The sequence below is a fragment of the Enhydra lutris genome, unplaced genomic scaffold (genome assembly GCF_002288905.1).
Source record: "Enhydra lutris kenyoni isolate GAN:26980312 unplaced genomic scaffold, ASM228890v2 scaffoldscaffold13, whole genome shotgun sequence".
NCBI lineage: Eukaryota > Metazoa > Chordata > Mammalia > Carnivora > Mustelidae > Enhydra > Enhydra lutris.
This window is the reverse complement of record NW_019154097.1, coordinates 3,704,131-3,724,461: the sequence shown is the minus strand read 5'-3', so window position 1 is coordinate 3,724,461 and position 20,331 is coordinate 3,704,131. Positions and strand designations below refer to the sequence as shown.

The following is a 20,331-nucleotide window of genomic DNA, read 5'->3' as shown; positions in this document are numbered from 1 at the left end:
CCCAAGGTCCATAACCCAGCCACCTTATCCCTACCTGCTCACCCCCCAGCAACCCTCAATTTGTTTCATGAGATTAAGAGTCTCTTATGGTTTGTCTCCCTCCTGATCCCATCTTGTTTCCTTGATGCCAATTCTATAAAAGGAATGAACTACAAAATTTCTCTGACATTTTAGAAGCTGTCATTCTGAGCCTCAATGAAAAGAACTCATGTACTTAACCTTAATGAAAACATGGAAACAGGGAAGGTGGTAAGGTAGTTGGGTGGTGTATCATAACTGGTCTGAAAAGGGATGTTGAGAAGAATAAATAGGTACTGCCAGCTAGCTATATAGGCAAAGAATGAAGCCATGAATTAGGTCAAGGCCAAGAGCTACAACAGGCAATCTGATATGTTGATTCCTAATAAACTAGCTTCCCAAACACAGGAAATGAACTTTGCTTTCAATTAGACTACCAGACCTAAGGAAGTTCTAAACCTGTGACAGCTTCCAAGGACTAAGCTGAAGGAAAGGAAAGACAACAACTGGGAGGCATTTAGAAAATTACTGTACGGCCCCATTTAAAAATAGCTTTAAAAATTAAAAATAAAAATAGCTCAGATATGTTTGTCATGTACGTATTTTCCAACCATTAGAAGAAAAAAGCTAATGTCCTGAAGAAGGGTTGTAGAAAAAGCACCTGGTACCACAAGTTTGTGGTTAATTCTAAAAACTACAGTATGTACCACTTAAGCTTTTTACAACATAAATGGGCTTCAGACAACAGAAAAAAGGATAGTTCATTCAAATAACCAACTCTTGATTTAAAAAGGACAAATCACAAGGAAAAGGAGCATGTGAACACACAGTAGAAAACTTTATGATCTGCTCTTATTTCTTCCCTGGTCATGATGAAGAGGAGGCATCCATTGGGAACTCTCATGTCAGAAGGCCTTTATGGGACAAGGAGAAAAGGAAGATCCTGAGAAATAATGGGTAGGGAGAGGTGGGGGGGACGGGGGTAAACTCTTCCTCTCTTAAGAACAGTCAGTTATAGGCAGCAGTTGAGCAGCTTAAAATGACTCTCTGCTGCAGTCACATGGGCCTGAGACTCCCAAACAAGAAGCACAGACAGAACACACTGAGCTCATAAGGGATGCTACTTATGTCTTGACTAGAATGGAAAGGAATAAGTAGGTGACTCACAACAGCTGAAGTCAGGACAGAACCCAGAGAGTAATCTAATCAACCATGCTTATAAACAATGCAATAAAAAAGAACTGTGTCAAAGGTAGATATTTTTCTAGTTTCGTCTTTCTTCTACCTAAAGGGTATATAATTACTAAGATGCAAAGAATCGGAAATTCTAGAGGCAAGGATAGAGAAGCCCCAAAGCTCCCTTCCCTGCTCCAGGGGAACCACTCTATAAAGCTCTCTCTTCTGTCTCTGAGGGATCAGTCTGCAGAGTTCTCTCCTCTCCCCAGAAAACCAACCAATCTGTATAGCAGAGCCTCTTCTTCCCCAGGATCCAACTGAGGAAGCTTTTTCTACTGCTTCCCAGGGGGAAAAGCTGGAAGTTGAGTGAAAGCCTGTAAAATCCAAGGAAACCTTGTAGGGAATCACTTACCCTTCTGGGAGCCACTGAGGCAAAGAGGAGTGACCATCATCTGGAATCTTTAAAAAGAGATAGGAAAAAAGTTAGATCCTAGAAAAGATGGTAGGCAGTCATCTTTCTTTGGTCAGGCAGTGAGCAGTAAAGTAGGAAACTCAGAGAAGTGTAGGTTACATACAATCTGTGGTGACACAGCCAGACTGATGTCTAAGCCAGTGCCCTGATCAGCCAGAACAAAAAGCAGGTTGTTGAAATGAGCACTACTTTGTCTCCCTTCTCCCCAGTGAATAAGAAGGATATAAAGTCAAGCTCACTGAGATCTCAAGGCTAAGGTTCACTGGGAGTGTGAGAGGTGCCAGAACGTCCATCCCCCTCATACAATTCACTGGTATATATAACAGTAAGTCAAAGCAAAAAAAAAAAAAAAGTCCATTTGGGGCTTCCAGGCCTCACCTCACTCACTTAAGCAAAAGGACAACTTCATATAGAATCTTCTTCTAGTTATATTCCTAAGTTCCCTTTGCCGTCACAGAGTGGTGACTTGGTCTTTCCAGATTCCCATTTCATCTTGTGATTTGACTTGGCTTAGGTTCCTTGAAGTCCTGACTCATAGACATTCTACATTTGATAAGCTCTCTCTATATATATAACAAGAGAACCCAGGGTAGATTTGATACTTAGAGTCTATCTTCTGGTGGACATTATGAGCTCTATAATGAGAAATTGAAAACTGAGGTACCAAACAATTCAAAGAAGAAACAGTTTGAAAACAGTTTTTAAAGGGTTCTCCATAAGCAAATGAACAAACAAACCCACAGAAAAAAGTCCTTTAAGCAGTGTACAGAGCAAAGTTCCAAAGCTTTGGAACTTTCAGAGCTCTCCAGAGAGCCAATGGTAAAGGCTGTTTAGGCTCAAAAAACCTAGTGCTAGCAGGTCTGGGGCTTCCCACCCCCTCCTTGTTCCCTTCCACCCCCCAAAACTTTCCTGACTCCTAATACCTGGGCTCCAGCTAGCTATCCTGGAACAAAAGGGCTCCAAAGCAGGGAAGGCAGAAGTAAGGTGTTTAACTATGTACAGGGGGTAAAGTTTTGGGAGAGCCACAGATGGGAGAAGTTATAGATAAAATTAGGCAAGACAAAGTAGAAAAGGGAGAGTTAGGACAGCCGTGGCACAGGTGATGTAAAAGTGGGTAAGAATTACCCTGGGTCAGTAGTAGGCTCAAGATGAACTTTGTATTTAAGACCCTTCTCAGATTGTCTGTATTCTAAGAAAGCCTATCTGCCTGTTTCCTATAGCCCTTCATGAACCTATTTCACCTTATCTGGCTCTTGCCCTGGTTCTGTGGGTGGGATAGTACTGGCAAAAGGAGAACCAAGCCCAAAAGGAAACCAGAAGTGGTTGATATACCTCTCCTAAGGTTGCTTCTGAGGGGTAGCTCTATCCCTAAATCCCCAAATAGTCCCAAATCCCTAAATCCCCAAATCCAAAATAGTCCACTGTACTGAGCAGATTTTTATTTCCTGCCTAGAATTAGATGTTTGCCAGAAACCACAGACTTTAAGGAAACAAAGTCACAAAAGGTCTCTGGGAACCAGGTTCAACGAGCTCAGATCATACACATTTCCTATGCTTAGAGGAGGTAAAGGGTCTGCTAAAGTCTGCAGACAAAGCATAGAGCATGCACACAGAGGTACTGAAGGAGGACTGAAAGAGGAGATCCAAATAAAGTACCTACAGCAGATATATTCATAGACACAACTTATGCCTGAAGGAAACACACGGTGGTCACGGATCCTGCACATAGGGTGATAAAACATGTGCACACACCCATTTGAAGGATTCAGTGTTCCCCATGGCTGGAATCATAGGCAACAGCAAACCCTCACTGTCTTCAAGAACCAGTGCTTACGGGCACAAAGCATTAGTTATACTGTGCATTCACATGGCATGGGGGAACCACATCACAGGTCTACAGAACCTTGTGCTCACAGAGAGACCAAGAAACCTTTTCAGAAGCGCAAAGCACATTCACACTTAGGACCCCAGGCAAGAGGCACAAAATGCCCATAGCAACTCCTGCTCCCAAATACAAAGTGTATGCATGCTGGGCTCAGCCAGGGTTTACAGCATATGCCAACCTGCAGCAACAAGCAAAAAAATGGACAAACACTGTGTAAAGTAGAAGAGGGGGGCAATCAGTGTTTGGGGTAGTCAAACTGAGTACAAGTATAAGCACACACATGCTACATTGAATGTGCACCATGCTGGCACACACATTCTCACACTGTGCTCCAGGGATGTCTGCACACGAGAACGGAGCATGCTTACAAACTGCTTTCAGGAAAAACAAGACTATCTGCAGGAGCCAAAGGTCAGGGGCACAGATCATACATGTGTGTGCAGGGACGCACACATACACACATGTGCACACACACGCACACCGTGCTCAGGAGAGAAGGGTTGAAAACAGACAACAGAAAGGGCCCAAGGGGCCAGAGGCACAACCTGAACGGCTCCTCGCTTTCCTTCTGCAAGGAGAGAAAGAGCAGGAAAAAAGAGCAGAAAGGTTAGTAGATTCAGTCCCATAGCATGGAACCCCAAGAAAATGCCAGCTAAATCTCAAGGGACATGGAGGAAAGAAAAAGGTCCCCTGAACAGCTGGGCAGTTCACAGAGCCTAATTTCCAGAATCCCTACATACTATATTGGCTAGCCCCTCCTTTTAGTTTAGAACAGTTCCTGTCTGGCTACTCATCCTAAAGGACAAAGTCTACCTGGGAGTTTCAGTCACCCACTTCCCCTTTCCAAGCTGGCTTGCATGCAATGTCAGGGAAACCAGGGCCACAGATTTTGTTACCAAGGGCCACTCCGACAGGCTATCTGAACTGGGTAAGTACAAAGTGAGTTCCTTCCTCAGAAGCTATATGTACTCTCACCCTGGATCTGGGGTAAGTCCTCAAGCCCCAAAGTCCTGGTAATTGAACCATTTCTCATTTTACCATGCAGGCTTGGCCATGCATTTGCCCAGCAAACCCTGGCTTGTTTTCCCAAAGCCTAAGTTAAGTTAGGACAGTTTAAGGTCTGAATTTAAGGCTAGGACCAGGATGCTTAAAGGCTATAGCTGGAGGCATCACCTGGCCCCTGCCCTAATAGAAGTCACCAAGATCTAGATGATAAAACCATGATAGCAACCCCAGGCCTGAATATCTATTAAATCCAGAACAATACTCCAAAGGAAATGGATGCTTCCAGAAGGACCTTAGCAAGCCACAGTAGAGAAAGATAAAGTCCAGAGATCACTCCTTCTACTCATCAGGCTACATTACCTATTAGGAGACATGGATAGCTCCATAGGTTTCCTTCTCTAAGGCAAGTCCATTCACCTGGACTGAGCAGCTCCCCTCCACTTTCTTTTCCCTCCCTTTTAAAGACCCACTGATATTACATAACAAGTAAAACAGAGAATCATAGAAACTAATTCATAAGTTTCCAATTTTTCAGTTATTTCTAATGGCCTAACGGGTCACCTGACTTGACAGAAAAGTGAACTCGGGAATAGGAATCCTCCAAAACAGTGCAGCTACAGAAATGTGGATAAGATGCAAAAAACACTTGCTGGAACGGGGCCATATCTCTTTTACATCTACTCCCACCTCCCCTACTGAACTCTGCTCTCTTTGAAAAAGAAAATAAGGCAAGGAACACTTTAACTGACCTGTGATTCAAATTAGAAAGGTTTCTATCTCCACTATCTTAAAAATACACTCTATACATCATGTCAAAGTTAAGTTGTGTCTTTCTATTCTTCCCAGAGTTCCCCATAATGCGTAAAAATCTGCTGACAAGGCTGTCCGTATATATATAATTTTACTTTTGTAGCCCGAGGGCTTAGCACATTTCCTAGCATTTGTATATAGCAAAAGGAACCTAAACTTTCAGGACTTAGAAAACAATAGCTTCTAAGAACATGTGTTTTGCCCATCACCAGAGAAAACATAGGTCTCTTAGCTAACAGTCTGTACCATTTTTCAGACCCCAAGGAACTGCTGTACTAGCTCTTCAATTTGTCCCACCCACTGGACAAACATAAGAAAACCTTTTTCTTGTTAAGAGTCAAACTTTTTTGTGCGACCTAACTTTCTAAAATGCCTTAACATTTTTCTACTCAGATTTAGTTTTCAGTTTAAGTGCAATGTATCTGTAGAACACCCACTCTGCCAAGAAAAAAAAATCCCTGACCCCTAAAAATGACTGCACTCTTGTCGAGAATACATTTTATAAGGAAGTAACATACTTCTTCATTATTAAAACAATCTTAACTTCATTGTACTTGGGAGTCAAAAGACTTGAGGTACTCAAACTTATTTGAGCCTGCATTTCCTTATCCGTAAAAAGCAGATAAGACTGCTACCTCCCAGGCTTACAGTGAGGATTCATTTCTTCAACAAGTACTTACTGAGAACCTACTGCACACTAGGCACTGTTCTCAGCGCTGGTGATGAAGCAAAGGGAATGAAACAAGCTCCCTGATCTTGAGAAGCTTCTATTCTAGAGGAAGAGCTGATGACTGATCATGACAAAGGTGATGATAGTAGCTAACACTATAATGTATCTGTCATTTTATTTGAATAAGCTCATTTATTTCTCCCAACAACTCTACTGGGTAAATACTATTATTATCTCCATTTTTTTGTTGATTAAACTAAAGATCATCAGGGAGGTTAAGAAAGTTGCCTGAAGTCACAGCAAGGGACAAAGCCAAAATTCACAACAGGGCATTTGGTTCCATGACCTAGATCTATATACACACCGTATCTCTTGTGACAGAGACTCTGCTTCAAAATTCAGATAAGGTGGGGAAGATAATGCCCCCTATGGTGACATTACAGTTACTATTTTTTCTTAAAAATTTTATTTATTCAAGAGAGAGGGAAAGTGAGCATGGTGGGAGGAGGGGCAGGGGGAAAGGAAGAAACAGACGCCCGTCTGAGCAGGGAGCCTGACATAGGGCTTGATCCCAGGACCATGAGGTCATGACCTGAGCCAAATGCAGATGCTTAATCAAGCCACCCAGGTACCCCACTTTAAAAATTTTATAAAGGTTATCAGGGAGACCTCATCGATAATGTGACATCTAAGCAGAGACCTGAAGGAAATGAGTCAAGAAGTTATTTGTATTCTAGGAAAGACATATCCTAATCCGAACCAGAGCAAGTACAAAGCCTGAGGTAAGATACATTGCACTTAAACTGAAAACTAAATCTGAGTGGAAAAAATGTTAAGGCATTTTAGGAAGTTAGCAAGCACAAAAAGTTTGACTCTTAACAAGAAAAATGTTTTCTTATGTTTGTCCAGAGTCTGGTGTTCATGGAAGATGTCTGGGCCAGAGATATAAACCTGGGAATCCTTATGAAACTCATGATATTGAAATAGGTTACTTAGCCCTATAAAAAGAAGAATAAAAAGCCCGAATAAAAAAGAAGAATAAAAAGCCCTATAAAAAGCCCGAATAAAAAGAAGAAATCAGGACTGAATCCTGGGATGCTACAGGTTGGGAAGATGAGGAGGGACCAGCAACGATGGCTAAGAAGGAGACACCTCGGTGGTTCAGTTGGCTAAGTGTCTGCCTTTAACTCAGGTCATGATCTCAGGGTCCTGGGAAAGAGTCCCACATCTGACTCCTTACTCGACAGGGAGCCCGCTTCTCCCTCTGCTTGCAGATCCCCCTGCTTGTGTGCTCTCTCTCTTTCTCTCTCACAAATAAATAAAATCTTAAAAAAAAAAAAAAAAAAAAAAAGATGGCTAAAAAGGAATGGTCAATAGTACTGGGGTAGAACAAATACAGAGAGGTGGTCTAGAAGACAAGTGAAGAAAGTGTTTGAAAAAGCAGGAACTGAGGCATAAGTATAGACTGCAAGAGTCTTTTTTAACAAATGGTGGTGGAACAGCCATATGTATATGAATGAAGTTACAGCCCCATCTCACACCATATACAAAAATTAACTCAATAGGGATCGTAGACCTAAAAGAGCTAAAACTAAAAAACATTTAAGAAAAAACACAGGTGGGGCGCCTGGGTGGCTCAGCGGGTTGGGCTGCTGCCTTCGGCTCGGGTCATGATCTCAGGGTCCTGGGATCGAGCCCCGCATCGGGCTCTCTGCTCGGCAGGGAGCCTGCTTCCTCCTCTCTCTCTGCCTGCCTCTCTGCCTGCTTGTGATCTCTGTCTGTCAAATAAATAAATAAAATCTTAAAAAAAAAAAAGAAAAAACATAGGAGTAAATTTTTGTGATCTTGGGTTCAACAATGGTTTCTTACCTGTGAAACCAAAAACACAATCCACACAAGAAAAACAGATAAATTGAATTTCATCAAAATCTAAAATTTTGCACTCTATTTCATACCCATTATAATGGCTATTACAAAAAAAAAAAAAAGGGGAGAGAGAAGTAACAACTTTTGGCAAGGATGTAGAAAAATTAGAATATTTGTTGGTTGGAATGCAAAATGGTGCAGCCACTGTAGAAAACAATATGGCAATTCTACTTTAGTTATATACCCAAAGGAAACGAAAACAAGGATTCAAAAGAGATATTTATATACCAATGTTCGTACCAGCATTATTCACAATAGCCAAAAGGGGGAAGAAACCCAAGTATCCACCTACAAATGAGTGGAAAAACAAAATGTGGTATATATACATACAAAGGAATACCATTCAGCCTTAAAAAGGAAATCCTGACACATGCTACAACATGGGTGAACCTTGAGAACCATTACAAACATTACGCCAAGTAAAACAGGCCAGTCACAAAACAACAAATATTGTGTGATTCCACTTATACGAGGTACGTAGAGCAATCACACTGACAGAGGCAGAAAGTAGAATGTGGTTGCCCGTGGCTGGGGGGAGGGAGAATGGGGTTAGTTTAATGGGTAGAGAGTTTCAGTTGTGGAACATGAAGAAGTTCTGGATATCAGATAATGGTGATGGCTGCACAACAATGTGAACAGACTTAAAATGGTTAAAATGATAAATTTTATATTATGTATAATTTATGGCAATAAAAATTTTTTAATAAAACAAGTATGCTTCAAAAAAAAACACCATCAAGAAAGTGAAATGACAACACAAAGATTGGGGGGAAATATTTACAAATCATATATGTGATAAGAGACACATGTCCAGGGGTGCCTGGGTGGCTCAGTGGGTTAAAGCCTCTGCCTTCGGCTCAGGTCATGATCTCAGGGTCCTGGGATCGAGCCCCACATTGGGCTCTCTGCTCTGCAAGGAGCCTGCTTCCCTCTCTCTCTGCCTGCCTCTCTGCCTACTTGTGATCTCTCTCTGTCAAATAAATAAATAAAATCTTTAAAAAAAAAAAAAGAGGCACATGTCCAGAATATATAAAGAACTTTTATAATTCAACAACAAAAAGACAATTCAATTTGAGTAGACATTTCTCCAAAGAAAATACAAAAATGGCCAATACACACATGAAAAGATGCTTAACATCATTAGCCACTAGGGAAATGCAAATCAAACCACAATAAGATACCACTCACACCCACTGGGATGGGTATAATAAAAAATACAGACACTAATAAGTGTTAGCAAGAACGTGGGGAAATAAGGACTTTCATGCCTTACTGGCTGGAATGTAAAATGGTGCAACCACATTGGAAAACAGTCTGGAAATCCCTCAAAAATGTTAAACTTAGAGTTAACCATATGACCCAGCAATTCCATTTCTTTTTTTTTTTTTTTTTTTTAGCAATTCCACTTCTAATACATACCCAAGAGAACTGTAACCATACGTCTGCACAAAAACTTTTACACAAATGTTAATAGCAACATTCATAATAGCCAGAAAGTAGTAAACAACAAAAACCACAAGCCCATCAAATAACGAATAAACAAAATATGGCATATCCATATGATGGAATATTTTCCCACGACAAAAGGAAATGAAGTATTGATACATGTTACGACATGGCTGACTCTTAAAAACATTCTGAGTGGAAGAAGCCAGTCATAAAAGGCCACATATCATATGAATCCATTTATATGCAACATCCAGAACAGGCAAATCCAAAGAATCAGAAAGTAGATTCGTGGTTGCTAGAGGCTTGAAGCAAAGGGGATTACCTAATAGTTAAGGGGTCTCTTTTTGGGGTGATAGAAATGTTCCGGAGTTTGATGGTTGCATAATCCTATGAATCTACTAAAAAAGACCCAATTGTATACTTTTTGAGGGAATTTAAAGGTGAACTTTGTTGTAAGTAAATTATAACTCAATAAAGCTGTTATAATAAAAGAAGGATGTAATCAATTATGTCAAGTTGTTGATTAAGAGGAAGAATAAAAATGGAACAGGAGTTTGACAACATGGTGGTCATCCAATGGCCTTGGCAAAAGCAATTTTGCTAGAGTCGTAGAAATAAAAGAATTGGATTTTCATACAACGCATGTAACAGTACTTAAAACAGTGCTATGTACCCCCCGAAACAGAAGAAAAAGGATAAAAAATAAGAACTCAAATTAGTGGTAAGCTACTAGTAAGCTTAGGCCCTGAGGCCTCAAGCAGAGCAGTGAAAAAAGCTGATTTCTTAAATGTTTCATTGTAGTAGTAGCCACTGTTACTAATACTGAAATATACTGATAAAAGCTTAGGGTGGCGCTGTTGTGGGTGAAAGGCTAACCCTATGTGCTTACCTTGCTCTATTCTTCCTACCCTATGGAATGCTGTTGGGAGTCAGGCCTAGACCCAGCACCCTTCTACCACTCCCTCTGCAGCCCACAGACCCGACTTGATCTTGGCTAGGGCCCAGAACTCTGGTTTGCTTTCTTACTGGTGCTTCAGAAAACCTACTTTGTCTCATTATCACTGCTGCTGCCACCACCCGCTTACCACAGGTACAAGTTCCTGCATGGCCCACCAGGATATCAGCTTAGAAAGGGAATCTTGCAAGCTGAAGAGCCAGACCAAGTGTGCTGAGTACACTCATAACATCAACTGCCACCATTGCTTAAGAAGCTGGTAAGGAAGTACTGCTTTGATATTTGTTGTTTCCATTGTTGCTGTGATGTAGTAACTTTTAAATGCCCAGGGAGAAGGAAAAAGGGATGCAAAATTAAGAGGAGAAAGAAATCTCTTATAGCTGAGTAATTACAGAAAGCTTCCTGGAAGAGGTGATATTTTGGTTGTATATTAAAGAACTGAGTAAATTCTGCTAGGCTGATTTGATGAACACAGCACCTTAGGATAAAAGAAAGCACGTATATGTGAATATGCTGAGAAAAGACAGTACAAGGTGAATTTGTGACAGCAAAGTTTCCTTTTGGGTGGAGTATAGTGGGACAACTGGAGGTAAGCTTGCAAATGGAAACAAGGGACCAACTGTACTGGTTCTGAATGCCAAGTGAAGGAATTTAGACTTTTCTCATAAGCTATAAGTAGTAGCTTAACTCTAGGGATACTTGAAAGGAACATGATGTGATTTTAATTTTTAATTTTTAAATTTTTATAACTTGGTATCACATTTATTATTCAAATTCTAAAAAGTATTTTAAAAGGTTTACAATGAAAAAAAAATCTACTTTTCACCTTAGTTTTTCACCCAATACCTTTGCTCATGGGCAATCAGGTATCAATCAGTCTCTTACACATCCTTTTTTTTTTTTTTTTTAATTTTTATTTATTTACTTGACACAGAGAGAGAGAGATCACAATTACGCAGGGAGGCAGGCAGAGAGAGAGGGGGAAACAGGCTCCCCGCCAAGCAGAGAGCCCAATGTGGGGCTCGATCTCAGGACCCTGAGATCATGACCTAAGCTGAAGGCAGAGGCCTAACCCACTGAGCCACCTCTCATACGTATCTTTGTTAGATATTCTATACAAATAGACACAGATACTATGGGTTTGTGTATTCTTTCCCTCTCTTTCTTATACAAATGTAGACATTTTATAATACTGTTCTGCATCTTGCTTTTTCATATGGCAATATATCTTAGATACCTCTCCATTTCAGTAAAGAGCTACCTCATTCTTTTTATAGCTGTATGGTACTTGTGGTACTGTATTATATGGTTAGGATGTGCCAGTAGGTTATTTAACCAGTCCTTCGTTTTTTTTTTTTTTCCAAGATTTATTTATTTGAGAGAGAGAGAGAGAGAGAGAGAGAGCGAGCCTGCCTGAGTGGGGGAGGGGCAAGAGGGAGAGAGTCAGAGACACAGGGCTCCAGCCCATGACCCATTAGATCATAATCTGAGCCAAAACCAAGAACTCAATCGGCTGAGCACGTAGGCCCCCCCAAACAGTCTTTCTTAACATTTAGGTTGTTTTCACTCTTTGCTACTAAAAACAATGCTTCAAAAATAGAACATATGTCCTTTACACATGTGAAAATAAACCTGCAGGATATATTCCTGGCAGTGATTTTAGGGCTCAAAGGGTATATAGAATTCTGATATATTTTGCCAATTGTCTTCCTTAGAGGTTATACCAATTTACACTCCCATCCCACCAGCAATGCAGGAGTGCCTGTTCCCTCATACCTTTGTCAACACAATATGCTTCATAATTTTAATTCTCCCTTAGAAACATTAATCAGGTTATATGCATAGGAGGACAACCCCACTTACATTTAAAACTGGATGAATATAGCATATGCTCTTTGGATAAATTTAATTTTGATTGGGAGAAGTAAATTTAAAATGCTGCCTAGAAAAAAAACTCACTCCTTGAGTCAAAACCATTCCATTCTCCAGTTTAGGTGAGGAGCATTTAGCCAGAAATGGAAGGAGTATGATCTGTGGAAGGCAGAGTCCAGCTCCTGGGTAGGGCAAGGACTGGACAGCTTCAAGTTGAAAATAAGGTTCTGTGTTAAGTCCAGTACTGGGAAGAAGAAACATTAGGATAAGGGAAATTCCCACAATGGCCCATCTCCCTGCTAGGGAGATGACAATCTTATCTCAGCAAGAAACCCATTTAGAATAATTTCAAAATGCAGTGTAGGATTGCATCAGCCCCTCCAGTGCCTGTGAGCAATATGCCCATTCCTGCCTCCTACACCATACCTACTTTACAGTGGCATATCCTAAAGGACCTGCAGCTGTAAACTACTGTCTACATATTCCTCCCTTTTTGGAAAGGTAGTTTCTAAAGCTGCCCTCAACTCCCCAGTACACTGGAAGCTTCCTACAGGCAGGAACTCCTTTCCTGTTGCTTTAGAACCCTCTTACACTCCATTTCCCACAAGGATTAGCTTAAAATCTGTATTTGAGTAATTTAGACTAATTTAAGCTGTGGTCCTCCCCCATCACCTTGTGAAACTCACCACCAAGGTGGGTCTCAGGCTAGCCTGATAGAGGCCATACCCAGCCAGCTGTGACCCCAATAAATATAGATTGAGAATACCTGAGTGTATGTCTTCTACTGAGATATTCTTTGCCTTCTGTACTAGCTCATGCAAAAGTTTTTTCTGCCTCAGTCTTTTTTCTCTCAGAACATTTTTGAAATTGTTGATGCACTTGTTGAGGTAGATGGTCTCTGCACACACTTGTTCTAGGTTTAGTATGCCCTGCTTGGGAGATTCAGGCCTGGAACACTTTTCACCTCCCAGACATGGAGCCAGAGCAAAACCTGGTAATGAATATGCAATAGGTGAGGAGTTAGAAGCAAGAGAGAAGTTGCTGGGATCCTGAAAGATTTGGTCTCTCTGTGTAGAGGTGCCCACTCCACCAGAGACCACACTGAGAAAGCTCTCACTCTCCTGACTCCCAGGGCTCTCCACAGAGAAATCTTGGGCACCCTCTGAACCCACTGTCCCAAGAAGTCTATCACTGTTCTCCGACTGAGAACCGCTCTCATTGCTTTCCAGGTCCTCAGGACTGATTGACCCACTATTTTCCAGCTTCTGAAACACGCCCTGCAGAGCTGAACGGAAGTGGTGAATTGCTCGGCCCAGTTTGCTTTTGTAAAACTTAATTTCAATATCTTCATCCTCCTGCAAGCCAACCAAGCCACAAGATGACTTTTCAAAGACATCTTTAAGGACCCGAGTAGCATGTTCCTCCTCTTCATTCAAGTCAATATGAACCATGTCACTGAAAGTCTCAGGCCCTATGATGATTTCCTCCATCATGTGGTCACGGCTCAGAGTTGCAAATCTTTTGGACTTGTCTGTTAAAAGGTCCTCTAGCTGCTTGGAGCTCAGAATATCAAGCCCAGCTTCACAGGCCATGAGCTTGTCCTCTGTCTTCAGCAACCCAGACAGCGACAGGCAGCTGCCAGTCTCACTTTTATTGCTGCAGTTGTTTTCTCTTTTTGCTACACTACACGTTTCAAATCCTTGGCTGGACTGTTTGAAAACCTGGGATTTCCCAGAACCCTCCTCTTCTGAGATTAACACTGGGGAAGGTTCCTCAGAAGCTTCTCTCCCTGTCAGCTCACCACAACTGCCACTGGTAACTTGGGAGGCTCCTGAGGTTCCTTTTACTTCATCTCCTGGCTTAGATACATCACTTGGCTTTGTGAAATTATTCCTGGGTGGAAAGCAAAGGCCTTGCTGCTCAGGGGTTTGAGGTTCTCTGTGTTGATTTTGAGCCCTCATTTGACATGCTCCTGTTATGGGTCCTGGGTCCCCTGTTTCCATCTGAAGAAGTGGTTCATGCTGGTTTAAAGAATTTGCATTATGATCCTGAAGTTGTTGCAAAAATGAAAGAGACTCCTTTTGAGGATTCTTATAGCACTGTGGCCAGCTTGGTTCTTCTTTGGTGGCAATTCGGACCCCTACACTCTGCAAAAGGATGGATTTCTGCAAGATGAAGTCTCTATGCTCTAGATGGGCAAGTTTCACAACAGTAGGCCTGGGAGCTGGGGCTTTGCCTGCCCTGTAAGCCTCTTTGATGTACCTGTTGCACTGCATGCCGTTAACACAGAGGTGCATGGCCAGAAAGCTGTGTACCAGCTCCATGGTATTTTCCCCGTCTTGCTCAGGAAGTCCATACAGATACAGAATGGCTTCTTCACCGGGGCTGTCCACATGGGGTTCCTGGGCCATTTCCCCCACACACACCTTGGCCAGGGAGCTGCTGCCTACCTGCAAGCCTTCTATTCCACTCAGAACCGAGTCTACACAGCTAGACACTTCATCCACTGAACCCCGGACTTGGCTCAAGTGCTGCTGCAGCTCAGCAATTTCAGTCTGGAGACGGCTGATGCCTTGTAGCTCTCTGATTATATAGTCTACTACATCCCCCAAAGGCTCTCTCTGTTCACAGCCGCAGCCTTGGTGAAGGCCTCTGGACAAAAGGGACTTGGCTTGATTCCTTTCTGAGGGCTCTTGACAGCTTGTGCTTATGCTGACAGACAAGAGGTCCTGAGATCCAGATCCTAAAGCACAAGGAGTGGAGCCCAGAGGAAACTGGCTGCCGGTCTGCTGCTCAAAGCTGCAATGCTGAGCCAGGCCCCCATCTCTATCCCCACCAATGGTTGAGGCTGTTGAGCCACAGTGAGGGAGCAGGGAGCTATCCTCTGGTAAGGATTCAATAGGGCCTGAGGATTTGTTCTTGATGCCACACATAGTCTCTGACTTAGCCTTATCTGGAGAAAGCCTGGAAGAGGGTCCCAAGGTGACCATGATTTCTTCCTCTGACTCTTGCAACAATCGTTTCATTTTCTCCCTCAGGGTCTGAGGGATTCTCTGCTTCTTCCTCTTTCTGGTCAGGGTGCTTAACAGAGATTGTCTTGGAAGACAATATACTGCCCTGCTCTTTTCAGTCTATTTCTAGCAATTATGGCTGGCTGATGCCTTGGGCTTAGCCCACAGTACTGTCTGGAATGATCCCATGTGTAGTCTCCAAACCTGATACATGCCCCTGGATTCTGGCTTGACTCTTATCCTGCAGCTAGTGAAAAAGGAAAATAGTGCACTCAGGTCAGAAAGCAGCAGGATAATTTTAATCTGAATCAAGCTGTCAAGCAGGAATAAGAACGTTACCTTCTAAGTCTGTAGAAGCCAACCCTGACCTGTCTCCCACTGCTGGCCTTCAAGGCTGTAGGCAGTCACTTCTCTTTTCTTGGCTTCCCATCAGAGTATTGACGTATCAACTCCTTGTGTTCTGGGCAAGTACTCAAAGCCATTAAAATTAAGACAAACTCCTGGGAAGTAGGTGGGTAAGGTCAATGAGTGACTGAACCTTTACAAAATACAACACCAGGGTCTGATTCAGGAATGAACAAATAGATGCTTAACTACCAAAGCTCAAATTACATACACAGTGAAAGACAGAGACAAGACATGGAATGTTTGTTTTCCCAGTTGGATGTTTTGCTGAAAACTTAGCAATTCCAAGGTTGGTTCCTGCCTGTGATTATAGAGACAGCTTTCTTTCACTTGGAAAAAAAGACCATGGCAATTATTTCAAACTTGGAGGGCAAAAAAAAATGTTTTCTAAAAATTCTGGAACAAGGTGGCATGGCATAGGCAAAAATCATTGTCCAGACTCAGGTGCATTAAGCATGTTTGGATCTAGTGGGGCATGTGGCCAAAGATACACATATGGTGGGTCAGCTAGGGATGAAGGAAGCTCAGGGACAGCCTGGAATCCTGAACTCCATTTAATAGTCCCCAAGCGCTTGGCGTAGCCTAATCAACACACAGGTTTGGCTTTTCTCCTCTACCATGCATTCGATCTAAGACCTCCTTCAGAGCACCAGGGTGCTCCTGGAGTACCGTGGTGTAACAGAGGATTGCTCTAGCCCTCCAGATGGCCTGGAGAGAACAATGCATGGGACAGGTGGGGAACTGGTTATATCACAGAGGGCTTGAGGATACTTTGCTATTCTTCAAAAAGGTGAAGCTAGCCTGCCACCAGTCTTGCCCCATACCCTAAACTACAAGTGACTACTACAGAGGTAAAGATGACTATTACCTTACATGGGGCTGGTATCCTTTTCCTTTTTACTGGGATCATGCAGAGTGTAGGGAAGGAGCAGAGTAGAAAGTACAAAGGGAAAAGCTAGGAGTCCAGGATTACATGGGACTGCCAATACTTTCTGGTTCTACTGGGTTCCCTGGGAGAGGTAAAATTGGTTGGCGGGAGACATGCAATCCTTCATGTTGTACAATCAGAGATGACGTCCCCATTGTCTAGATTTGATCTAGATTTCTAAATCATCTAAACTCCTGCCTCCTTTTCTTTTCCCAGTAACTCAAGTTAACCCTAAAAGGGGAAAACTGCCTGTGAAGATCACAAGCTGAAAGCTCCCACAGCAATTCATTTTCAGGAAGGGCAACTTTCTACAGTTTATGTGCTTAAAAGTTAAAAACACTGTGCTTTCCCTTCACAGGAAGAATCAGAAGCATGAGTCATAAGACTTGGGATAAAGATTAAGCTAACCCCTTTCACTGGAATTAACCAGGCCAGGAGACTAGAAACCAAGAAACGAGATTAATTCCCCTTTCATGTCTTCCCTTCCGCTCTGTAGTTCTTCTATAAATTCTACTTCATTTAGGATCTCCACACCTAAAAATGCTACCCATTCTGTGAGGTACTGCCAAGGCCCAATCACTGCTTTTTTAGCATTGTTGCTTTACTCCTAGGTCTCAAGGGGCCAGGATCAGCCACACACCTAACTGGCCAACTCAGTATAATCTGTGTAAGAGAGGGAGATAGAGAGAAGACACTCCATGTGCACAATCAGAACCGCTGGGTCTTGGGCTTAGTGCCTAACTGCCTAGACAGCAAAGCTCCCAATTCTAGGACTGACTGGTCAAATTATTCCTTCTCTCCTTCCACAAGTGCACAACTGTATTTCCAAAGCCACCCTTCTCTTTCCCTCAACCCCGGCCCCAACTGTGCAAGTTCTAGGTTCACCTGATTTTGTCTTGGCACCTGGTATTAGCTTTGAACAAGGTCACTGGTCTGATAAGGGCTGGAACTGGTAATCAGCCTTTCCAGTTTGTCTCAAAGAGAAAGATTGTTTACTAAACCAAGATGGAAGGTCCGCATACGACCACGTGAAGCCCTGAGTAAGTGCTACTAAATTGAGAATCAAAACGTGAGTAAGTGCTACTAAATTGAGGATCAAAAGACTTAAATTCGGGTCTTGCTTAATCAGTGACCTTGGATTAAACCCTTGACTTTTCTGTTCTTTAGTATCCTCATCTATAACGTGGGGAAGACAGTCACAGGAATGTTGCCAACCATGCGACCACCTATAAAAGGGTATGATTTGAGTAAACCATGATTTCTATCTAACCCCAAAACCCCTATCTTTCCCAGTGTCTTTTAACGGTCTGCAGCACTGCTTGGAACCATACCACTGGAGTGTGTCATCCTTTCTTAATCCTGTTTTCTTCTAGAAGTTGTTTCTTAAGATTAAAAAAAGAGAGGGCAAAACAGTGGGTTCCCAACAATTCATTTTCATTCAGGTGACAAGAGGCTTGCCATGCTCCCTCAGGCAGTCTGAAAGCACGAGAAAAGGGCAAACAGCTAGAGAAGGCAAACTTTTCCTTTCTAATGCTGATGAGGCCCAGAACTCATTGCCAGGTCTTCCAAGAGACTAACCCCACTTTGGTCCAGAGAAGGCAGCTTTTCCGGAGCAAAAGTGAATCTGATTCTCCTGCTGCATCAGTGCAAGTCAGGTTAACTGCAGGCCTATTTCTGCTTTTCAGATCAATACTCCAGATAGGCTTGGCTTAAATTCCTGGACAGACTTGCCAAGTGTCTCCTCTGAGAGTACAGTGCCTTCAACACTGGCTGGCTAGCCATACAGGGGGCAAATGGCACAGCCACTGTGTTCAGAGTCCTTTCCTACAGCCTCCTGAAGGACTAAAGGCAAAGCTGCCTGGTTTCCTATGTTACTAACAAATAGGAAATTTCCAACTATAACAACTTCTCCCAGCCTCAAAGAAAGAGCTTGCTTCCATATCAAACAAACAAACAAACAAACAAACTCCCCCCAAAACTTCTTATGAGTTATAACCACTGCCCGTAGATGAACCTAAGAATCACCTCCTGGGGATATGGGTTCCCTAAAGGCACCAAACCCATTCAGCCATCCAGATATTTGGGTTTTGAAGCAGGGGACAGAGTTCAATGTAATGTCCAGAGAATCAGCCAGTCACTTGGCTCAGAACCCAATAAGATACCAGGAGCCAGAAAGCCCAAGTCAAGTCCACCTCCCTCTGAGCCTCTCTTTGTTACTAGCGTCCACAAGAATGAAATAACAAGGGCTAAAGAGTGAGGACAGTTTGATCTCTGAATCAATTCAACTGATTTGTCAGGCACTAAGCTTTGTGCCAGGGATATAAGACACTGTCCCTGCATCCTAATATACCAAGGTTTAGAGAGGGAAATAGGCACATAGACAACAACAAAATTAAGTGAAACATGTTATAACAAAAGTTGTAATAAGTCATAAATAATAAGCATTTAATTCCAGTGATGGGGAATGAGAAGACAGTGAGAGGCCCAGCAAAACCTGGACAGGGAAAGCCATGGAGAAGAAGTAATATTTGAGCTGTAATGGGATGAGGCACTGGGGTCCACCCAGCTCAAAGCTGACCCTCTGGATTCCTTCAAGGTATCCAGTGCTCTCATTCTGCCCTGCTCTATTAGCCTCTAGTTAACTCTCCAAATTTCTTACATACACTCTCAAAAATGGCCACACCTTTCTGCTATCTTTTCCTAAGGAATGCCTGAAGCTGGGGAAAATAAGGCAGCCCATTCAAGGGATAACTGTCTGAAAAGAGAACATATCAAAACAAAATGTATCGATCCAAAGGAGTAACCTTCAAGGATGGAAAGCTGAGAACTATGGCAGGGAGTAGACCCTTAAATCACATCAGCACCAGACTACCAAAAAAAAGTCAAGAGGAAAAAAACCCCTCTGTTTTCTGAAATGGCTGATTCTTTTTGTCTCTTTCTCTGACATCAAATAAATGTGATTAGCAATGGGAGTACTCCCTGTAAAATTGCTTCTGACCCAACTATTGGCTGGGAGGACCAACTGGGGACCTCTGGGAACAGGGCAGAACTCTCTGTACATATTATCAAGCAGCCTCTCATTCTGGGTGAAACAAGTCCAGAAGACAGAAAGCCAGGAACTCTGAGCACACCTCCGCACACCACTTCTACAGAGGTCAGATCATTCCTGGGCCATTTACCAATTACACTGTATGGCTAACAAGGTGGGAGGAATGGATTTCTAGGGCTACAATAGGAAGGAGTTCTTTTAGGATGTTAATCTTTGGGAAAGAATCAATGTTTACAAAGATTGTCAGAGAAAGTGGTCAGAGTCACATGGCATGAAGAGTGAGATTAGCTAACAGGAATAAAGAATGCCCTAGATCAAACTAGGTACTACAGTTCCTAGGACTTGCCATTCCTCCTCATCAGCATTAGGAGGAACCCCATTTACACACCAGAAGCTAGACATGGTAAAGGAAAGAAAACCTCAAGCATTATATCCAAAAGGGGAGACAGAACTTTGGGTAACATAAAGTAGCATAAGGAAGGATGCAGCCTTCAGAGGGTTAGCATATCAAGATTGTAAAATGAGGAAAGAACACCAGTCACAAGAGCTGGATATTCTTACCCTGTCCAGGGCTCCCTGTCAGCAGTACCAGGTTTACTATACCAAGGAATATAACCAACCATAAAACAAATACATATGCACCCAGAATCAGATACTCATGACAAAGACTCTTTCTTTTGACCAAATCTGAGTCTGGTTG

General features: G+C 42.5%; 1 protein-coding gene across 1 annotated transcript in view; it reads right to left on the bottom strand.

Moving 5' to 3' along the window:
- LOC111145919 (unc-13 homolog B) overlaps nucleotides 1-20,331 on the bottom strand; it is a 213,794-nt gene that overhangs the window by 37,907 nt on the left and 155,556 nt on the right. Inside the window, exon 11 of the mRNA XM_022501228.1 lies at nucleotides 1,607-1,653. Coding sequence (XP_022356936.1) covers nucleotides 1,607-1,653 — 47 coding nt within the window. The remainder of the gene's footprint in view (nucleotides 1-1,606; nucleotides 1,654-20,331) is intronic.